This window comes from Hesperophylax consimilis, chromosome 23, assembly GCF_061612785.1.
Source record: "Hesperophylax consimilis isolate HC1 chromosome 23, BYU_Hcon_1.0, whole genome shotgun sequence".
Classification (NCBI taxonomy): Eukaryota; Metazoa; Arthropoda; class Insecta; order Trichoptera; family Limnephilidae; genus Hesperophylax; species Hesperophylax consimilis.
In genome coordinates this window covers 9,800,927-9,824,176 of record NC_142858.1, presented here as the reverse complement: position 1 = coordinate 9,824,176, position 23,250 = coordinate 9,800,927, and the positions used below count along the sequence as shown (strand labels likewise).

Below are 23,250 nucleotides of genomic sequence, written 5' to 3'. Positions count from 1 at the left end.
TTCAATTAAAAAAAAAGAAAAAATTGGTTTGTTTATTTTTCCCACACTTAAAATTTTTTTCTATAATTACTTTAAGATCAATCAATAATACCTATCAGTCAAAAATAACATCAATACAATAATTTAATGTATCTAACAATCGCAGATCTCAGAGCTCAGCATACAGAACAGGAGTTGGAACATGGAATGATACAACACAGAGCCGATAATCAATATAAAATATTTTGTAATAACAGATAATATGTACAAAGAATACTAAACCCTGAATGCTATCAATATTCCCGTGATATCAATATCAGAACAAAATTCGATAAGCAACAAAAAATACTTGTTCATTTCGTCCTCAGTGATGTAGGACCCGTGGCAAGAGAGCATCGGTTCTCCCACTCTAACACTCAGAAATCTTTTGCATACCACAAAACATGTTGGTCTCTTTCGCTCCCGTAAGGCCTGCAGCATCTGCTCTCCCGCTTCCACACTCGGAACATATTCAGTAATGTTGATATCTGTGGATCCTGTATCGATACATCCAATATCTGGTGGTATCGTGATATTTTCACTGTTATGAATATTATATTAGTATATTATATTACAAATCATAATAATAGATTACCTGAATAGTACTAAGCAGTACTATAGCTGACCCCATGGGAACAGCGGTATTTGAAACCTTCTCCCTCATATCGTAAACAGTCAGACGAACTTTGGTATTTCCATCCAAGCCATCACTGCCTCTGAAGCTTACGGTACTGAAGAAGCTCGGGTTACTGCTTTTCTGTAATTCAAACACATTGATTATTCAATGCAAAATTCTGTTCAGGATATTGGTAAAATTTTGACATTGATAAATCAATGATAGTTTGCTGAAGTTATAGTGCTTTTATTAATTTTTAATTTGTCATAATTTCATATTTTTTAAATCAATATGTCTGGGTCCTGAGCAATGTGAAGGGAAATTTTTTTGGTTTACATGTGTTAGTAAATATTGGTTACAAACTCACCTGGATGACTTCTGTAGAGGAATATCTGATCCAATAGTCAGCGACAGTTTTGATGTGAATAACCAGCAACGGGGACGGAGGTTGGCCATGCGCGTCACATAGTAAATTGTCACAGGACAGGGACAATTCACACAACGGTACTTCATTGATATCTAAAAGACATATTTTACATTCCATTATTTATTTATTTACAGTACCTTTAGACACGGAATTTTTTTTATCAATAAATCATCCCGTAAAAACAAGTTTTTCAGTATAAATACATCTATTTTTATTAAGAGATGTATTTGAAAATACACACTTTTTTTGGTTGACTGAGGATTGAACCTTCGTCCCCAGGGACTGGAGTCAACCACTGTGTCAACAGCTGAGCCAAATCCCGATTGGTAACGTTATCCAATTTCAGAGAAATCATGCATGTCTGCGTGTGATGCGTGATTGCCACCAAAAGTTGATAGAATCGATTAGGCGAATTTCAGCTCGATCGGATATCGGGAATTGGGTTAATTTCCATTTCCAAGATTTGAATTAATTCATTCACAAAAAACAAAGTTAAATTCAAATAGATGTATTTAAAAAAGATTACAAAACAATTATACCTATTATGTATTCGACGTACTAATATTTTTTTGACAGCCAAAAGTATTATAGTGATTTATTTTTGTGGTATTACGCCGTGTTGCGCTATCTCCTTCTTTAGCCAAGGTTTCGGATAGCATTGCAGTGACCATCATCAGGGCAGATGTGCCCTGCCTTGATGATCACACATCTGCCCTGATGATGGTCACTGTAATGCTATCCGAAAAGTTGGCTAAAGACGGAGGTAGCGCAAGACAGAATAATACTACAAAAATAAATCACTACAACACATAATAACTGTTTAAAAAAATACATATGTAAAATGCTTTTTTGTAAGTTCATTCGGCGTTAATAAAAACATATACTTCTATAAAGTAGAATATAATATATTTAGAAAAATATCTGCTACTATTGAACTATAAAGCGAGAAATTTGGATATGAAAACTTTTTCTGCCTAGAATTTTTATAATATTTTAATTTCGCAACATCATTTCCTGAGTTATGACTTCAGAATTTCTCTTATTTCTTTAGCTGCGTACCTTTAATTATCTTCATCAATAAAGAAAATACATACCCATTGTCAGTCCTTTCTGCAGTCGCCACATGTGTATGTCAATGTCAGGGTCAGTTCCTCGTTTCTTTTCCAGCCGGTCCTGCAATACAAATTAAATTAAAATTTACAAAATAAAGTTATAAAAAAAAGACAATAATAAAACAATGTTTTGTATTGACGTCTTTAACCCTTTACAGGCCAAGATTTATTTGTAAAAAAATGTACTATTTTATTACATCACAATTTTTTTTTCCATTGACGCACAAATCATTGAAAAAAAAACTTTTGCATCTTCGGTGCAATAAGTATAAGGATGTAACCCGTTCTACGGGTTTAAATATAGTTTCCTTTTGATAAAATATTTTCCCACACAAAAGACAAGAATTCGAAGATGGGGAAGACTTGGTTCACATTTTAAAATACATATATTATAAGAGATTCTTATAAAATTAGCAGACAGCAATGCTTTTTCCGCCAATCATAGTAGGACCGGTGTAAAAGGTAGAACCACCCTTCCCGCCAGAAGTGTGTTAACTGAGTGCCAGACTAACCTGAAGTGCCAGCATTTGCGACCTCATGCATTCGTACGTAGCGAGTTGAATGGCCTGGAGCCATCCAATGCGGTCTGCTTCTGTTACTGCTGCCATTTGTTGGCAAACTCCACCATCAAAAACTGAAAATGATATACAGTTACTACAAACCAATGATTGCATCAAATGATCAAAACATATACATACTACCTTTTTACTGTAACTTTCAGTGAGAATGATTCACATACATCTTTGGCCATAAGAAGTTTCGTTGACCATACTATAATAATTTGTTCACTTTATCTGATTTCAGAGAGAATCTACACATAAAATTTAAGTATTTTTAAATAATTCTTTGATTGGATGTTGCAAAAAATATGTTACCAATCTGGAATGGCCAGTACCCCGCCGGGTCTTCTTGCTGCGTGCGGACTGTGCACTGCTCCAGTACAATGACCCCGAGCGGCTCGGCCCACTGCTCGGCGGCACGCAGGTAGAACAGCAAATTTCCACGCAGCCGGCACCAGCGCTCTAAGCTGACTGCTCCCCAACACAACAAACACCACATTACAACAATACTATCTCACTAACATACCTGAAGCTTTTGCATAAATCGCACGCCCACAACTCTACACTGCCGCATGTCAAAAATTGGGTATCAGGTAAACACACAACTGACTTGCCCACTGTTTTTAAGAATACATGTGGGAAGGGATCAAACAATGACCTTAACTTAGCTTGGGCCGAGCCTTTGAAGCTGTGGTTTCAAGGTTGAAAACTGTCAAGTGGAGGCAATATAAGTACTACATTCGGTAGTTTACCTTTGAAAGAATACCCACATCTCAAAACTAACGTGATTACTATAACTTTACTAATGACTTTGTCTTTGTAGATTAATTTTTTATTGTTTATTTTCAGTTAAATTGGAACAATAAAAAGTTATTTAGAGTTAGTTCTAAATACTAGATAACATCATAATTTCAAATTAATTTTATAACATCTTGATGCATGTTTATACATACTATCCAAATACACAGCAAATATGCAAAACTTTAAAGTTCCTTATTTCAGGTTGACATAATATGGTAGTGTAGACACAGGAGTGCGAATTAAGCTGTAATCAATGAATTAATTAATAAGCTGTAGTTCAGTGTACACGGATGGACCGTAACATGGCCAAACATTTTAGATGAGAGCGTTCAAACGCCAGCAGAAACTGTCTTATCGTGGTTTCTAAAACCATATTCAGATGAGTCGTGAAATTCAGCAAACAGAAGTCTATGCTTAACTTGGCATCCATCGATGATTAGGCACTAAATAAGGGCACATGATTGGATAATGTCTGAAATCAACTCACTGCGTATAGGGAAACGGCTTCCGTCTAAACTAAACTTAATATTTATAGGTTATACCATTTCACTAAATAAAACTTGTACTGTAAAAGGAGTGAGTCATTAACTCCAACAGTTACTATCAAACACCTCAAGAAAGAGCTTGTCATGTGTGTACAGTTTATTGATTTTAAACTAGACAAATTGTCTTTGTTTTTAAGATTGGAACGATAAACTTTATATATGTGTGGTACGTGTGCAAGCTAATGTGTGACACATTGTACTAGGTATTGTAAAATGTGGTCTACGTGAGTCAGTCACTGTATTTAGTGAAAAAAATTATGTGAGTCGCTACCACCACCTTCGTTAGTTCCCAAAGAATTTAATTTTAAAATTGCATCCGTAAGTTTCTACAAATAGTGACAATATTCTGAAATAAGTGATTATGTACCTCATAAAGTGATTCATCACATTCTCACTCACCTATCCTGAGAGGGAAGAGTTGAGAGAGAAGAAGATACAAAATGAAATGGCTAGGAGGCAACAACCAAGATACTCTGTAAGTGGAATTCCGAATTACGGTGCCACAAAGTGAGGTTTTCCTTGACTGTGAGATGTTTGGCTCTATTTGTTTAAGGTCCAACATCACTATAATTGTACATACAATACAACAGAAAATCATACACTGGTAAAGAACACTTTGTCAAAATTGGATTCATGGGAGATTCGCAACAAAACTATCTGCAAATGCTACTGTAAGAAGATGTGCACAAAACTAAAAATATGACGCGAGACTTGTTGCTAATAAATCAATGTTAGTGGGCTGCAAAGCAATTATTTCCCTATCAAATAACACTTGTTACTTTATAATATAATATGAAGTATACATTTAAAGAATGACGACATACAAAATTAAAAGTCAATAATTTGTGGCTATATAAGGATTGTATTGTATTTTTGTACTTAGGTCTTCCATTTATTTTCGGGAATATAATTTGTGCAATTTTGAATAACTTTCTTCAAATCAAGATTCAGTTAAGGTCAGGGTGTTTCAAATTCGATTGACAATCAAAAAGACGATCAATGACGATCAGTGTCTTTATGAATTTTTGACATTTGAACGGTCCCCATTAGTTAACTAAATTATTTTACTGTATCTTCAGTATGTACAAAAAAATATCAATAATCCATTGGAAAAAAAAATTGAATTTAGAAATAGATTTGCAAAATGAGTTTTTATGTATTATAGTGATTTGTTTTTGGCCGTGAAAATCTCAAATCAAACCCGAGTTTTTATGTAAGTTTAAATTATTGTATTTTCATAGCACACCAATTACCTTTTATGGGATTATCACTTACCTAAGGGTTGAAAAATAAAATAAATATTTTGAAGTGAAGTGAAAAGTGAGTAAACATAATATAGTTGTATAATTCTTAATTAAAAGGTTTGATGTCAAGGAGCCCCAAAAGAATTTAAGAGTGTAACTTTCTATTGAATATAACTATGTAATTAAACTAGGTGCTCCAGAAAACTGTGACCGATTTCAAATAAGAACATTGTGTAATAAGCTGGAAATTGTCCTTTGAGAAAACAAGTGTTACTATCTATAAGCAGTTTTTACCAATGCTACATGATAGGATCATTAAAAAAATTACGACCTCATAATAATAAGAAATAAACCCAACAGTCTTATCTTCAAAACCCACAACATGACTACATTAACATTATTATTTTTATGTGTTCCAATTCTGACTTAAGTACCTACATATTATTTATAGATATCTGAGAGAAAAATACCATAATGTAATTCATAAAAAAGAGATATAAAACCTCTACCCAGAAAGGTGACTTTTTTTGATGTAGCTTGAAGTGTAAAAGTTGGAGGCGTAAATTTCAAAACATTTTGAATTTTTCATTCACTGAAATTTGGTTTAGTTTCCATACCTGAACCCGGGACAAGTCAATTAAGAGCGATCAATGTCCAGCAAGTGCCATCACAGCGAGACACACACTTCCCCTGAACCCGGGACACATAATAACTGAACACCTACATTCCATAATAACTGAACACCTACATTTTAAAACTTTTCAAATGATGCAACACACTTTAATCCAACACCACGAGCAAAAATAAATAAAAGCCAAAACCAAATATAAATAAATCAAACCAATTTTAACTTCAAGATTACATAATTTTGAAACTAAATGAATCTTATGACAAAACACACCCTTTGAACTTTATTACACTTGATTTATTTAATTGTATTATTTCGTTAAATACTTCTTTAGTCAAGGTTTCAGTCAGCATTACAGGGAACGAAACGTTGACTGAAGAATGAGGTAGCGCAATACGGCATAATACCTCAAAAATAAATCACTTTTGACAATGAAAATCTCAAATCATGTATTTTCATAACTATTGTACACAAACCTGTGTAAATTGTATTTGCATTAGTGGTTGTTATCAGTGATTGTTAAAACATTGTGGTTGTTAGTGAAAAGTAGGTCTACTAGTGTTATGTACTTAATAATTGATTAGACAGGTGCTTGGTTTGTTAGCAGAGGCAAATGTGGATTAGGCAAAAGAGAAGGTTGAGCCAAATAAAGCTCATTTATTTCTTGTACCTTTGTCGGAAACACCTACACAGCTGAGACTCTTCAATTTCTCACGCTTCCCGTCCTTCTGTGATTTGTAATGCTCGGGTTTAGTGCCTATATAATGCACAACAGGTTCATTTACTAAATGTAGGTTCAATGGGAGTGGGAGGTGCCTATATTCTCATACATTATATTATTGCAGCAAATAAGAGAGTACATATTAAGAATATCAGTTAATAAGAGAGTCAACTTAAGAAAAAAGAAGAAGAGTTACAACAGGCAAAATTTAATATTATGCATTAAAATAAACAAGATATTTTAAACAAAAAAATATTATATTATGTTTACCTGATAATTAGGGAAAAAAATTCGATAGGTCATATAATATTTTGGCAGCCAATATAGGTAGGTAATATTGATATACTTGCTTAAATAATATGTAACATAAACTAATGACATCAAATTTGTACCATAAAGATAATCAGGGTGAAATAAAATAGTATATTATAGTACATTATTTTAAATGAATAGGAAAGGTATTTTTGTGATGCTTGCTAACACATATTGGTGTTTAAACTGTGGAAACCTTAGATTATCTGCTATAAAAATTATTTATTTAAGTCAAAAATCGAAAAGTAAACTTAACAACCTTTGGAAATGTGCGCCGAGATGTTTGAATATTAAATTAACAAAATTTGTGTTCAAATCTTAATTGAAAATTTTTCGCAAGTGACATTTATGGCTACTGGTCCCCAAGCAAACCAATGTGATTCCACCTATCGATGTTGATGTTTTTATTTTATTTGTTTAAATCAGTTATTATGGACATTGGGCATGATTCTTTTAATATTTTATTTTAAAGAAAATATAACTATAAACAGAATAACAATTTATTATTTATTTCGTTTAAAATGTAAAGATTAACATGAAACACGAAATATTACGCATTGGAGATATTTTTATACCTGAAAACACATTCCTATCCTTCTAAGGCTACTTCTACCATTAATCAAAACATTTGAGGATCCTTTTATCTTTGTTAATCAGGGTAAAATTGTATTGTATTTCCATAAACATCCATTTCAAGTTATGTAAATTTTCAACTTTGGTCAAGACATTGTCCTGCTCGTGTTTACATATGGTGTGTAAATAAGCTGCTCTTCTTCATAAAATATTTGATACATCTGAATTGAGAACAGGAACATTTCACCAATATGTTTAGTAAAATAAAAACAACCCAATCCATTTGTCAGTAAGTAGTATTTCAGAGCAGTAAAACTCCTTACAAAAAGTTACATTATATTGTAGAAGTATAAAGGTGGGTCCACTGCCAGGCGGCAATTTATTCCAGCCAACCCGAGAGTTAAGGAAAATAGCAGAGAAAAATTTACATTAAGAGGATTGGGTGTTAGTTGAATTTTTTGGAGTAAACAATAGTCTAACCATTTTGGAGGTTAGGTTGGAACACTTGGTTAAAAAGTACATCAACCATTTGGTAGTGCCTTCTTTAAAGGCAAAATAATATACACAGGTTTAGAACTTTGCAAAGGGATATACAGAAAGTATGAATCACTCTATCCGCAAAGCTGTTATTTTACAAAAGCCAAGTTAAACATTTTTTTGAAGTTCATTTTTATAAATTATACTCACAAACAGATATTTATGACACTTTTTAAGTATGGATATTTTAAATTACAAATACCAATAACTAAGGATAATCTAAGAATGACAAAACTACCAAAAAGCTTTTTCGTTATTTATGTAAAGAAATAGAATTGTAGATAGTAGTAAAAATGGGATGTGTCAGTGTAATTTTTAAAAAAATAATCTATAAGTTATAATAAAACTTAGGCAAAATGTATCTAAATTATTGCAAATGGTAATCGATGATTCTCATACTGTAATGATTGGTTGAAAAAAAATTTGATAAACCATGTATTCTATGATATATTAAATTGATAAACCATTTATTATATCATATATTAAAGATAATCGTTGAAGATATGTTTATCAGAAAGTTTATTTGTACCACAAATTATTAATTTAGAGCTTATAAAAATATTTGGGAATTTGGGAAAAATAAATTTGTACCAATGAGAAGTAAAACCTATATGAATTATTTCAGATGACATGTTAAAAGGTAAATATGAGTCTAAGAGCGTTAAAGACGTCTTACTGACTGCTCCGTTGTAACCCCTCCCACAATCTCATAAATGACATGTAACAAAAAGAGAGACTACAATCGAACTCTTAGCACCAAGAACACACAGTCGAATCTTAACAAAACAGCATATAAATATATATATTAGTTGTGAAGTTGCAAAACCCGCTCTGAAATATTTTTAATTTTTGGAGATGGTCGCGAAAAACTGTTTAAAACACCTTGATTTTAAAATGAATTTACATTTTACGTTAAATATCTGAACAATAAAACATTATTATTTCAAATACTTTTTGGGGATGTATCAAACGAACAGAAATTTCCAGAGCAGGTTTTGCAACTCCATAACTGGTATGAAAACTAAGTTTTACGTATACTAAAATGCTACTGTTAAACTGAGAGCATGCTTAGCAAATAGTGCCTAGCATTCGAGCAAAGCTCGGTGACAGAACTTATAGGTACTTCCATTCTGAACGAGGCCTGTCTTCTCATAACTTGTTTAAATCAACTAAAACCACAACATGTCGGCAGTCTTTAAAAGTAGGTCAACATTTGAATTGTTATTTTACATGTTATTTAGCTTTGTATTTATAGTTGGAAATGTAAAAACCTAAAGTTCTCTAAAGGATCTCTTTAATGTTTACAAAACAATATCCATTTTTTGGTAAGACTTTAATCCGCATGATATTCATGACAATGGGTGACAATTCATGCTCTGGGAACACAAATAAACAAAGTTTCAGCATTTTGAAAAAATCACAATAAATAACATAATGTTAAGCGCAATTTCAAAATCGGCTTACATTGGGTAAGTACAAAATAGTGTAGATGAATGTCTTACTTTCAGTTCTTCGGAAGAATCCATCCTGCCGTTCCTTCAATATGAGGATTCCCTCTCGATCGAACTTATGAGAAGGCTGAGAAGCGAGAGTTATCAGTTCTTGCTTGTTGAACCGCATACTGATTATTTTGCCAAACCCATCAACATTCTAAGAACGGTATTACTGTAAAATAAATTGACGTATCGGCTTTCGTTAACTTTTGTAACCGCATAATACCTTGAAGCAAGCTCATTTAGCTAATGCATAAAATCATTTTACACAGAAAATATGATAAAACAAGCAGAAGGCGTACATGTGTGCACATAATAAAATATATTATATTAATTTGACGAGCCAGTCGAGCCACGGGCCCATAGATATACACCACAGGCCGAATCGAAATGTCAAAAATAATAAAACGTACAATAGTGACATATAGGTATGTCTTCTTCCTTTTTTAAGTCAAATCAGTTGTTCTATGCTTGGATAGTCGGGTAGTCTATATGACAAAATTTAGTACCTACATATTAGATTATTTAAGAGCGGTGTGTATAATGCCCTGTCTGCCATAAAAATATAATTTTGAGGCTTTTTCACCAAATTGTTAAAAACTTGATTATAAAAATGTGTCACGTTGATATGTCCCTAGGTATCTACGTGACTTGAATTCACAGAACGACAAAATTGAACACGTGCGCCCGCATATGTTCTCCCTAATTTTACAAGCAGATGGAGGCGGCATTGTGTATTATAAGACTTAAAAATTTAGTTGTATAGATTGGCCGGCAACCGCTATAAAAATAGAAAGCCAACCTAGAAATACATTGCTCTAAGAAATACACCCATTAGTCCGCAGATTTAGCTCTAGACCCTCATAAAGTCATAAATCTGAAATGGGAAAATGTTAAGCCAGCGACCCAAGGGCAATAAAAATCTTCGCTCAAGGCGCTAGACTATATTGCAATTATTTGAAGGTCATACTGAAAAAATATAATTTTAAAATATTTAACAATAATTGTAAATCTAGCGGTGAGAATGGCGATGCCAGCGCCATGGACCCGAACAACGTACCGAAGTGGTGTAAAGCGGAACCACTAGTTCAGTTCTAGTTCTAGCACCCCACCACAGGCGAGCGACGGTCGCCGGATCGCGCGACTGAAGACAGATTTTTCAGCAACCAATAGTTATCATCTCGCCTCCGCCGAGGAACCTCCTGCCCTCCCCCTTGGAGCGGTAGCCGAGGCTCTTCCGCCCAGGAAGCTGTCCTCTCAGGAGTTACCATCTCGCCTACGCCGAGAAACCTCCTGCCTCCCCCTTGGCGTGGTCGCCGAGGCTCTTCCCGTAACCCCGCAAACTTCCGCCAAGGAAGCCAGAGTGGTCGCCAGACTTCCGCCCAGGAAGCTGCCCTCTCAGGAGTCGCTGCTTGGCGACTCCACCCTTCGGAGCCTTGGCCCAGGCTGAACTGATTCCGCCCTTCGTAACCAGCCCAAGTTGCCGCTTGTGTTATCAGTGATAAGTGCGAACGTGAAGAATCCAGAATCATGAACAATTGAACATGGGAAGTGCCTGAAAATTTTTTGTATGTTTATTTCGTAACGCGAAACAACTTTTTAAAATTTACTAAATTATTGACATTGAATGAACAATAATTTAGAAGTAAGGAAACGGACAATTAATTTTAAGAATTTTAATTAAGAATATTATTAAGCCTAGATATAAACTAACACTCAACCTTAAATACTTATTTAAGAATGAAGGAAGAATGAATGTATTTAAAAAGAAATGTTATATTTATTGTAAAAATATGTAAAATTACAAAATGAAATATGATCTTGTTTATATTAGTTTATATTCAAATGTATAAACTAACTCAATAAATAATAATTTTTTTTTTTTTTTTTTTTAATAAATGTTTAAATTTTGTAACTACGTAACTACTTTTTTTTTTACTCGTTCCTCCTTTTTTTACATGCATAGTGTTAATATTAAACTCCCTTAAGTAAGGTTATAACAAGATAAAAATTACGCAAACGATAAAAATGCTTATAAACCTGGGTGCGTTTCACCACAGAAAACAAGGTCCCATGTAGCTATTTCACGAATTTATCTGGCAACAGTGCTTTTTTTGTCTACTGCAACGCCTGTCTTTAAAATGCGATTGGTTCTATGGAATTGCAAACGTCAAAAACGGTAAACAGAACAATGACAGAACAGGAGAGTGGTTTATTTATGAGAACAGACAACATTTCACAGTACGTTAGTTTTTGGTTTTGTTAATTATTGTGCGATTTTAGTACAGATTTGAGTCGAATTAATAGATTTGTCTTACTTTTCAGGATGAATAAATGAGATCGAAGCATTGATTTTATCAAAGACGAGTTGCAAACGCTTGAAAATAAAACAAGCGACGCGATGATGTCCTAATTATAGAGATAACATTAATTCTTCAGCATCAGGTATTATAATATTACGAAGGAGAATGTTCAAAGTCCCACTGATTCTTGTGAATTATTGTTCTTTTTGTTAATCCCTAAAGATTTGCAATGTGCATCGCGAACTGTCACAATACAGATTCCATATAAATTCGCTATTTTTTTAATGTATTTCAAAATAAAATACTATTCTTGAAAGCAGATGAATGACTCTTTCAGATTTTAATAGTACAAATCAACTTATGCACTCAAAAATGTAAACATTTTGAACGCAAACAAAGATAATGTTTTTAAAGTCGCTTACAAATGGTTTTTTCAAATCGTGCAAACTGTAATTACTACTTTACACGAAACAAAAGATGTATTTAATTAGACAAAGTTATCATAAATGTTACTGTTCCTTAACTTTTTTTCATTCAATAAAAAAATATGCAAACCTCGACAAATATTTATCAAACGCCAAATATTGTTTCATAGAATTAATTGAATTTTTTCGGGAGCGTTTATAGTAAATTTTCAAATGCAAACTGAACGCAGTATTCTCTTTTTTACTTCCAGATAATTCGAATGCCATTTGCAGAAGAGGTGATCTTCATAGAAGGAGATGAAGATGAAGCATTCCTCGATAGACATCTACTTCAAGGGCTATTGCTAAATACGCAGTCTCCGCTCCAGAGGCCCCCGCCTCAGACCTTCTGCCGTGGGATAGGAGCATCCCGCTGTTTCGCACGCCTTTACTATCAGTCAGCCGCAGCCGGTGTCTGGTGTGGGGCAGCCACTGTTTCAAGTAAGCCGCTGTCTCGTTAAAGAGAAGAGAGAATTCCTCAGACTCCAGAGGGTTCTGATACTTGAAGATCAATTGAGGAAATAGTAGGAAGATGATAAGAGGCAATTGAAACTGAAAAGCACAATTAAAAATTGCAATAATACATTAATGTTTTTTTTATTTCTATCCCGTTTTAACAAATATATATTTTTAACACATAATTATTTACAAATATGGAACTTAAATTATACAACATTAATAAACAAGAAATATCATTCCATGATCTCGTGGCTGGATCCAAGTCATAATGTCCTGGAAACAATTGTTTCTAATAATTAAATTGGCATTGCATAGGTTAGGTTGGTGTCTAGAGTCTAGATCTAGACAACCACCTTACCGTGTTCTTATTTTCAGAATAGTGGTTGATTGAAAAATTTTACGGTCCCATTACACTTACTATTTGCTACAAAGTTGCAGAAAAGTCAATAGATTTCGTTAAAAATATTCCACGTTTTTTCCTATCATTTTTTGCATTATCAATTTGTTCACAATAGTACTTCTTTTTACAATTTCTATACATTAAACATTTCGTTTTCATCAAAGGAATTATTCTTACGTTATATTTTTGACAGGCTTTTTGATAATTTAACATCTCTCTGTTTTATCTCTTTGTTTAATAGAAACTATTAGTCCTACAGTGATCCAAGGCTTAATTTTTTTATAATTTCTCTTAGAGCTAACAATTTTATTTGTGCTTTTCGAAATATAATCTTTTAGAGTTTTATAAAATAATTCTAATGCTGAATTGGGGTTAGCTATTGATAGTATATTGTCCCATTTTTCTGAATGAAGTAGATTGTTTAATGTGATGTAATTCATTTCATTTTTTTCAACAGTGTTAGAGTATACTTTTGAATTTGTGGTTAAGATGTTGTGTCCGTAGAATGTTGGGTAGTGATCAGTAATGTTAAATTAATTTTGTTAATAATAATAATATTTGGATGATTTTTACAGTGCCGTTTTTGTGCAAAATCACCTCAAGGGCGCTGTACAAGTATATACATAATACATTTGTTGTATTCATTTATGTTTATATTGATATCACCAGTGTTGCAAAGTTAAAGTTATTTCTGTTAGTCATTTTTAAAAGCGAATTAAGTTCATTAGTGAAGAGAGATTCATTTAATGAAGGTGATCTATATGTAGTTGTTATGTAGCAGATAAGTACAATTACTGTGGGTAAATGTTAATTTAATTGCATTATCTGTTTTGAATGTCTAGAATTTCGAAGGCAGTTTTTTTAAGACAATTTTTTATAAATACAGTGATTTCATCGTGACCAGTATGTTTACATTCAGATGAAATAGTTACATATCCTGGCAGGTTATAGGGGATTACTTCTTTCATTTGTGTTTCTGTTAAAATAACAATACTAGGAGAAAAATTTAGACTATCGAGAAGAATACATAAATAAGTGATTATTTAGTTCATTTGTGTTTTTACAAATGTAATTTTCATACAAAAAATTTTCATCAGACATTTTGAAAGATATAAGTTATTTTCACATGCAATGCGGTTAGTTGGTCCTTTATTCTGAAGGAATGTCATTCGACTGCCTTATGTGGATGATTGGGGCTGTTTCATCTTTTCTCTTCATCACGTTACCATTTTTCGAGAATTTGTACCCGATCTTAAGGATTTCGCCAGGAACAGGAGGTGTTTATTTGGTTGAGTTAATTGTTCGTTTATGTAAACTTTGTTATCTTCCGGAAAATTAATATTTTTGTGTACAAAACACCATAATTTCTTTTTTGGTCGTTGATTCTGTCCTTAGTTTCTTTATTTTGGAATGATACTACTACGGCTGGATATTTGTTTAAAGGGTTTCTGTTTTTGATTCGATAAATAATTTTTATTTTTGATGATTCCGTTTCGCATTTGATGGTTTCCATTATATTGTTGACTATTTTTGTTAAGGCCATCCAATACCAAGTAATGCAAAATCAGATGTTTTTGGTTTGAAAATTTGATTGCTTAGGAATACTACAGATGCTTTTTAAATACTGCAAGTAGAACACATCTTGGGCTTGTCAGCAAACGATCATTTTTTTGATAAGACCTTTTATAAGCCTAGAAAAAATAAAGTATCAGGCCTAAAAAAAACTAAGTAAGTATTTCATCCAACAAATTTCCAGGCTTGGAGATTTTTAGTTTATTAAGTCAAAACACAGCTTCGCTACATTCCGTCCATTATTATTATTATTTTTCGTGCATTACAGATTGATTTAATCCTATTACAATACACGTATTTATTATTATTTATATATTTGTACATTTCGCTCTTCAAGACCCGCATTAATAAAACCCTTCCTTCAACCTCTTCCTTAATCCGCCCCGCAACCCTGCCCAACCAATGGCGATATAAATATATATATATATATATATATACAATACTATATATATATATATATATATCTATATATACAATACAATATATCGTCGCATTAATTCGTAGAATGCGTAACTCCCAAATGTAAAATTTTACAGGAGGCACAAAAAACCTCGTAGTGAAAAAAAATGAAAGATGGCTTATTCTTTTTATTTATGTTTCGAACATATAATATATTTGGAAATTTATTTTCAATCATTAAACTTTTGTAAGTTAAGGCTTTCTATTTCAAATCGGAGTTAGGAAGTTTACGTAAAAACCGAGAATGGAGATACGCATTTTACAAAAGATACATACTTTTCTGCGAACAGTTTTATGAACAACCTAGCGGAAAATTTGGGAGATAGGAATTTTACATTTACAAAATAAAACACAACAATGTATGTGTATGTCGAGGCAGTCTATTTAGATGCATTTTAATGATTTTAATGATGCGGAAGGTTATCGTTAAAGGAGTGGTAATCCTTTTCTAATGTCTGTTTTAAGTCTTGTAAATGCTGGTACTTTTCCTTCCTTAAGGGATTAAATCTGACTCTCAAGTGAAATCTTCAAACTCTGGAGATCATTACAGATTCGGCGACGGTTTTGTGCTGGGTGAGATCTACACTGACCGGGAGTAGTCGTGTCAGAGATGATCGTTAAGTGACGCTTGGAGTTGATGAAGGAGATTGTAGAAGAATTTGATCTGACATTGTCGATCACCCTTGTTGTCCTGTAGAAATAAAACTGATGTACTTACTAGGGTTTGCAAGACCCGGGCAAAGAGTAGCCATGACAGGAAACGTTGTGAAAGAGACTCCTCAGAGTGTGAAGATAGGTGGGAGAGACTTGAAAGTGGAACTGGTGAGCAAACATGTGCTTTAAGCGTAGAAACTCTTCATGCTCAGCATCACTTTGGAGTAAAGTGAACGCTTCATCTTGCCCGGCTGGTCGATCCCGAGGCGAGAAGAAAGGACGTCGATAGATGCGTGCGTTCCTGCGTACAATGCAGGACAATTGACCCTCCACCATCATCCCATGAAGCGGGTAATCTTAATGTTGTGACAACCTGGAGTCGCTTGGCAGTTGATGTTACTCATTTCGGTAGGAAATGTTTACTCACATTTATCGATTGCGGTTCAAGTAGATTTACCGTGTGGCGGGAAATCGAGTCAGATAATGCAGCTTCGATTATCAGACATTTGGAAGAAGTGTTTCGGGAAAGAGGCCCGCCCAAAGTAGTTCTCATGGACAATGGTACTGCATTTGGTTCCTACAGTGTTACAGATAAGTGTAAGAGATGGAATGTTCGTCAAAGATTTTGCGCGGCATACCGACCAGCTGGAAACGGTATAGTTGAACGACATCATCAAACAATAAAGAGAACTGCAGCCAGAAGTGGAAGCGATCCCCTGCAGGCAGTGTTTCGGTACAATCTTTGGCTGCAAAAAGTCAGGATGATCGAGGTATTGAGCTGTCTAGTATAGTTCACACTTCACACTCGTGGAGACACCCTTCTGCGCAAGTGAATATAGAAGAGGAAGTATTGACTGAGCTCTAAGTGGGCGATCTTCTTGCGGTTAAACCAGTAGATGGGAGATGCACATCGTGCATGGAAGGGTGACAGGACTTACTTCAGTCAACAACATCGAAGTAGATGGCATACCAAGACATGTGCTTGACCCGCGGAAGATGCCTGACAGAGAACGGACTGTGTCTGAGGAGAGACTTTTTTTTTTTATTTTTTTTTTTTATATTAACTCCACACAGGAGGCCCTGAAGAAAATAATTTCCCTCAGGGCCTATGTCATCTTTGGGGATGCTGTGTGGAGGGTCTTTTTGTGGAGAGGAAGGAGTGAACATGGGTCTTGAAGAGTCCCATGTTGTAGGAGGGAGGAAACACAGAGGCCGGCAGTTCGTTCCACAGCCGAGCTGTTGAACTCAAGAACGAATCGTAGAAGCGACCCGTTCTCATGTGACAAATTTCAACCGTGTATAAATGTTGGGCGCGCGTTTGGCGTGTATCCCGACTACGCACCGGTGCGGAAGGGATAAATGACGCTAGTTCCTCAGAGCATCTTCCATTGTAATACCGATAGAATAAGGACAGCATACCTACCCGACGCCTGTGCTCTAAAGATTGCAGTCCGTTTGTTAAGATTGGGGAATCTATCAAACGGACCGCCCGTTTTTGCACAGAGTCAAGGGTTTTTTTCAGGTATTTAGGGGCTCCGGACCAGAGATGGCTGCCAAATTCGACAGTAGGGCGCACTTGTGATTTGTACAGGGTCAGCAGTTGTGTACTATTAAAGTATCTGCGGGCCCTGTACAGTACGCCCAGCTTCTGAGAGGCCAGCTTTATTCTGGCTTCGATGGAACCCCCATACCTGAGCTGGTCACTTATAGTTACACCAAGCATATCAATGGAAGGCCTGTTCGGAAGATTGCTTCCGTTGAAGGAGACTAGATTATCATTTAGATCCCTTTTAGACGTAATCAGACAGGATTGGGTCTTTGAAACATTAAATTCGACGAGATTATTTTTACCCCAGGAGGAAATACTCTCGAGATAACCGTCCATTCTCTGCTACAAAGCCCTCCGAGCCGTTGGAGTTTGTGTGCCCTTTGGGGGCTTGTCAAACAAAAAGCTATCATGAACTGTACTGTCATCCGCGTAACAATGAATCGGTGCACATGTCAAAAGGTCATTGATGTGCAACAAAAACAAAGTCGGAGACAGAACCGATCCCTGTGGGACGCCAGCATTTATAGAGTGTGAGGATGAGGTGAAACCGTCAGCAACTGCCTGAATCGACCTATCCCTTAAAAAGTCAGCAATCCACGTACACAGGGATGCGGGAAGTCCGTAAGAAGGCAATTTGTTGACAAGTCCTCGGTGCCAGACCCGGTCAAAGGCCTTGGATATGTCTAGTGCGACCGTTTGGGTCTCACCGTGACGTTCCAGGCACCGCCCCCAAACATGCGACACATACGCGAGAAGATCACCGCACGAGCGGTTCCGCCGGAATCCGTATTGACGGTCGTTGATAATTTTGTTCTTCTCGAGGTATGTGAGCAGTTTGTCGTTGATCACACGTTCCATCACTTTGGACAGAACTGATGTGATCGCTATGGGGCGGTAGTTGGCCGGGTTGGAGCGGTCACCTTTCTTGGGAATAGGGTGAATGACCGCTTTTTTCCAACCAGAGGGCACAGTGCCACACTTCAGGGACATTTTGAAGAGCTTTGTCAAAACTGGAACTATTTCCGCAGCACACCTCTGCAATACCAGGGCAGGTATTCCATCAGGTCCACTAGCTTTGTTAACATCGAGCCCCCGTATAACGTGGAGTACATCCCGATGCCGGATCCTCAGCTTTTTCATATAGAAGCCGCAGTGAGGAACCGACGGCGGAACAGCACCTCCGTCATCGAGGGTCGAGTTTTCCGCAAACATTTTCCCTAATAAGTTAGCCTTTTCGGTGGCGGTGTTTGCTAGTGAGCCGTCAGGTCTGGTAAGAGGTGGCAAACTGGGTTTGCAAAAATTCCGACCTATTGAGCCCGCAAGGGACCAGAATGCTCTGCTGCCATGCGGGCAGGCAGCCAGCTTTTTGCTGATCTGCAGGTCGTGTTCGAATTTTGACCTATTAATGATTCTCTTGCATTCCTTTGCCGATTTGTTGTATGCTGATCTGCTTTCGGGCGTTCGAGATGTGTTGTAGGCTCGGTAAGCCGCGTTTTTTCGTCGAACTGCTTCGGAGCATTGTCGACTGAACCAAGGCTTTGAGCCCACACCAGTTTATTTAGTAGTCGATTGTATGAAGCCATCCATCGCCGATTTGATGACTTCACCAATCTCCTGGGCACATCTTGAAGGGTCCGAAGTCCGAAAACAAACAGCTGACCACGGAAAAGCGTTGAAATGGGCCCGCATACCGAACCAATCTGCTGACCTATAGTGCCACACTTTTCTCCTCAGCCTCTCATTGGTTGGTCTGAGGCTAACGGGGATTGATGTCGTCACTAGGCAGTGGTCAGATGATCCCAGAGGCGCTGTGACGTCAATCTTATAACCGTGTAGCACAGTAGTTAAGAATAGGTCTAACAGATTGGAACGGTGAGTCTGGACATCAGGAACCCTTGTAGGCTCCTGAACCAGTTGCTCTAATCCGTAGCAAATGGCAAAGGATTCCGCCTGTCGGCCAGCCGAGTCCGTTGGGCCTGAGAACTTCAACCATGGTTCGTTATGAACATTGAAGTCCCCCAGAACAATAAACTCGGCCGAAGGGTAGCGGGGCAAGAGATCATCAATAGTATCTCTCAAATGTTTGAAGAGCTCGGAAGTGTCTGATTCGCTATGGTTCGGTGAGCGGTATAGACATGCGTAGAATCTTGCCGTACTGGCAAGATTGACGCGCACCCACATTACGTCGAATCTGGAGTTTTCCAGACTCAATAGTCGTACACAGTTGACGTCAGCTCGACTGTAGAGGCAGACTCCTCCTTTGAGACGGAACTTGCTTGCAAGGGTAAAGCCCGGGCAGTACAGATAGGAGGAGTCTGGCGGCTCGGCTATCTGAGTTTCAGATAGGAAAAGAAGGTTGGGACGTTGGGACAAAAGATGGTGATGAACAGAATTTAAATTAGTGTGCAGACCGCGAATGTTGGCAAAATTTACCAACTAACAGTTTTGGCCCGCACCGGGGACGCCTGCTACTCGCCGCTGTAATGATGTTAAGTTTGTTTTTTTGTATATTCATGATTTTAATATTTTCTTTTTTAAGGGTATGAGGGGAAAGGAAGGTCTGGAATGGAAAGGTATGAGGGGTGGGTAGGAATCTGGGGTTCAGGCTGTCCAGGAGTGATGAGCGTTTGGTTCCAGCCCACTCACTGCGGTGACGAGATGGAATTGCCGCACGTTCCACTGTAAATATTTTGGGTTTGTTTGAAGAGGACAGTGAAGAACCGGATCCGGATATGCATCAGGAGGAGATCCACTTGCAAAGAGATGGTGACCCTGAAGAAGAGATAATCACAGAACAAGGACCTATTAGGTATTTACGAAACCGCAGAGGCACATAAAACAAGAGAGCTACGGCAGAGCGTCACACGGTGCAGAAGACGTCAGTTTAGACTACAGATACAAAACACTATTCGTGACTTCACAATTAAAATTAAGGTTATAAAATGTTCAAAATTGATTAATCAACTTATCTCAGTTAATTTCACGGTAAAACTATTACACCGTAAATAAATTTCCTCAGTCAAAAACACAACAAGCGTGCACGGCTCACCGGCCAATACTGAATTAAGGAGTTACGAAGTATTCGCGAGTAAAAATGGCACCATAATTTTACGCAGTTTTCTAATTTGTGTTTATCTAAAAGGTTAATTTTTTTTTAAATTTTCGAGTTTTACTAGTCGATGCGGGTCTAATTTTAACACCAGATGGCATTAAAAACGTATTTTCGAAAAATTTGGAGTTACGCAGTCTACGAATTAATGCGACGATTTATAATACAATAATATATACAGACAGAGGCGCTCTTGTGAGATGTCACATTAAAAAACTAAGAGTTTAAAAAACAGTTTTTTGTGCCTCTTGTAAAATTTGATAAATGGAAGAGTTGTGCATTATGCCGATATTATATTATACCGGATTTTTGATAAATTTTACCAGTGTGCGTTTATGGGCGTAACTAGGTAGATATAAATCTGGCGTTCGGCTTTCTCTGATTGGTTCTCAAGTTTTCTATAACCAACCCCAATAGGCCGCGCCCCTTCCGAATTCGAAGGTCACCTGGAATATGAGATGGCCTTAATGAATTTGTTCCAATTTGTTTACTTGCAGTTTTAGTTAATTGTGTTCTGATTGCAGTTGTTTGATCAGTGTATCTTTCTTTTTATTATTTTACTATTTACTTTTTCTGATTTACTGTTTCAAATTTTCGTTTAGAAATGGCTAATATTTTCTTCATAATACATTTTTTTGCTAGTTTACATAACATGTGTTATAAAATAGAAATTTTGATATAATTTGATATGTTTATTTCTTTTACAGAGATTTCATCTGTCACTGATGGTAGTGGCAGTGGATTTCGCTGTCGCTGTCGCTGATGAGTCTGTGTACATTTGCTAGAGGTTCAGGGTGTGATGATATCCTCACTGGGATCTCCCGTGCTGAGGATTTAAATTAATATTAAATTATGTAATTAATACAAAGTGGCTGAAAGAATTAAAATATATTATATATGTAGTGGTTTTTAGTGCCGTTGGGTGGTTTCTGTTTTCTACTTCTGATCTCCCTGTGTTTTTCATCCAGCTTTTCATTTCAGTTTTGAAATGTTATAATGATGCCGTGATTATTAAATGAAAGTGGGATTTATTAAAGTGATGTAGCATTGTTTTAGAATAGAGTTTTTGATTGATATGATGTTCAGAATATTGAAGATTTCATCAACGCTAATTCTTAAAGGGCCTTTCAATATAATTTTCGTGATGTATTTTTGGTTTTCAATTTTTGAATTTAGAATATTGTCATTTGCAATGCTCCATCCGATAGTAGAAACCATAATCTAAGAGTGGTTGGCAGAAAGCCATACAGATCTTGGTTAAATCTTTACCAAGCCTTAAATCTTTTCTAAACCAAATTAGTTTTTAATTTTATTAATTAAATAACTAACGAATTCACTTCATTTTTAATTTAGATACATTTTTGCACCTAGATACATTACATGGTAAACATTTTCCAATGAGCCAGAGCAAGAACAGGGAAACCTAATTGAAACACATTTAAAAGAATAAGATGCTGTTAGTGTGGAAATTATGAAGTAATTATTTGATATCTAACGTGTCTTAATTGTGTGTTTTGTAATTTGAATGTTGTCAATAATATGTGCTACATGTGTAATGAATTATTTTTACCTATGAACCAAGTTTTCCTTTCTCCTGTTTCATTCCAGATCTCCGTAATTGTTGAGAGCTTGAGAATTGGCCCAAATTTGACCGTCATGCTGCGTTCCAGGAAATCTTGCATTCACATCTAAAATCACCATGTTCGGATCACAACATCAGAAATGTTCATTATTAAGCCCCGCATACTCAATTTCTACCGATTTATAACAAGTTTCTCGTTAGCTCTTTAAGTTCTAAAATCTTAATTTTGAAGATAATATTTGTACTTTTGTTACGCCGAAACGTTAATTATATGAAATTCCCTCGATAGAAAAAAATTAAAAGCTCCGAAAATTATTTTAAAAAATTGGTTTGTTATTTAATATGATATAGGCATGCAAAAATGCACAGTGTATCTTTAAATGCAACTAAAGCATTTGTCGAGAGATTTTTGGTCTATTTCAAACGAGTCGTGTTTAATGAAATATTTTCGCCATTTTCGCTTCATTAGGTATTATCGTTTTAACATTTGTATTTACATATCTTCCTTTCAAACATTCTTGGAACGCTTACTACAGGGCCTTAAATTACACAAATAATGATCCAAATTAAGAGCTAACCATTTGCACTTTGTGCTGAGTAATTCCTATGATTATAGTACATATCTTCATGTACTGCAGGAGCAATGATAGATATATGAGTGCAGTCAATTGTTCCTTTACTCCTTATGCCCCATCTCCATGGGATTTTGGGCTTCTCTCCAGTGGCGAAACTATACTATCGGGGGCCCGTGGCAAATTCATTGAATGGGGCCCCCCTAGTAAAAATCACAGTCGCGTTGTAATTGATTTTTTATAAATAACTTAAGAAGTTACCCAACAGTATTACTAATATTGTGTGCATTTTTATTTTCAAAAGCATATGTATTACATATGTAGGTATAATGAAAAAACAATTTAGTCTTTACAAGATATTTATTAGTTTTCTTTTCTCCGAGCTTTCTGTTCCGCAAAAGTATCAATAACGTCATCAAAGTTTAAAGATCGGGCCATTGAATTTTCAATAGACAGAATAGCCAAGTTAACTAACCTGTCTTGTCCCATTGACTTTCTTAAATTTGTTTTTATTAATTTTAGTTTCGAAAATGACCTTTC

At 35.7% G+C, this 23,250-nt stretch overlaps 1 protein-coding gene and 1 long non-coding RNA gene across 3 annotated transcripts in view; one reads left to right on the top strand and one right to left on the bottom strand.

Moving 5' to 3' along the window:
- Positions 1–9,956, bottom strand: part of LOC149412303 (inositol polyphosphate-4-phosphatase type I A) — a 41,015-nt gene extending 31,059 nt beyond the window's left edge. Inside the window, exons 1-7 of one of the 2 annotated variants that reach the window (XM_089645664.1) lie at positions 9,597–9,956; positions 6,622–6,708; positions 3,049–3,204; positions 2,686–2,807; positions 2,156–2,234; positions 1,002–1,153; positions 614–775 (exon numbers count right to left, since the gene is read on the bottom strand). In XM_089645664.1, the coding sequence (XP_089501790.1) occupies positions 614–775; positions 1,002–1,153; positions 2,156–2,234; positions 2,686–2,807; positions 3,049–3,204; positions 6,622–6,708; positions 9,597–9,714 (876 nt within the window). In that variant the 5' untranslated portion in view covers positions 9,715–9,956. The remainder of the gene's footprint in view (positions 1–613; positions 776–1,001; positions 1,154–2,155; positions 2,235–2,685; positions 2,808–3,048; positions 3,205–6,621; positions 6,709–9,596) is intronic. The other variant, XM_089645665.1, reaches the window with a different exon arrangement.
- A 1,806-nt stretch (positions 9,957–11,762) lies between these two features.
- LOC149412302 (uncharacterized) lies at positions 11,763–22,031 on the top strand. Its single transcript, XR_016304577.1, has 3 exons — positions 11,763–11,828; positions 12,567–12,795; positions 21,264–22,031. It is a non-coding gene; the product is annotated as an uncharacterized LOC149412302 (long non-coding RNA).
- Positions 22,032–23,250: the final 1,219 nt, after the last annotated feature.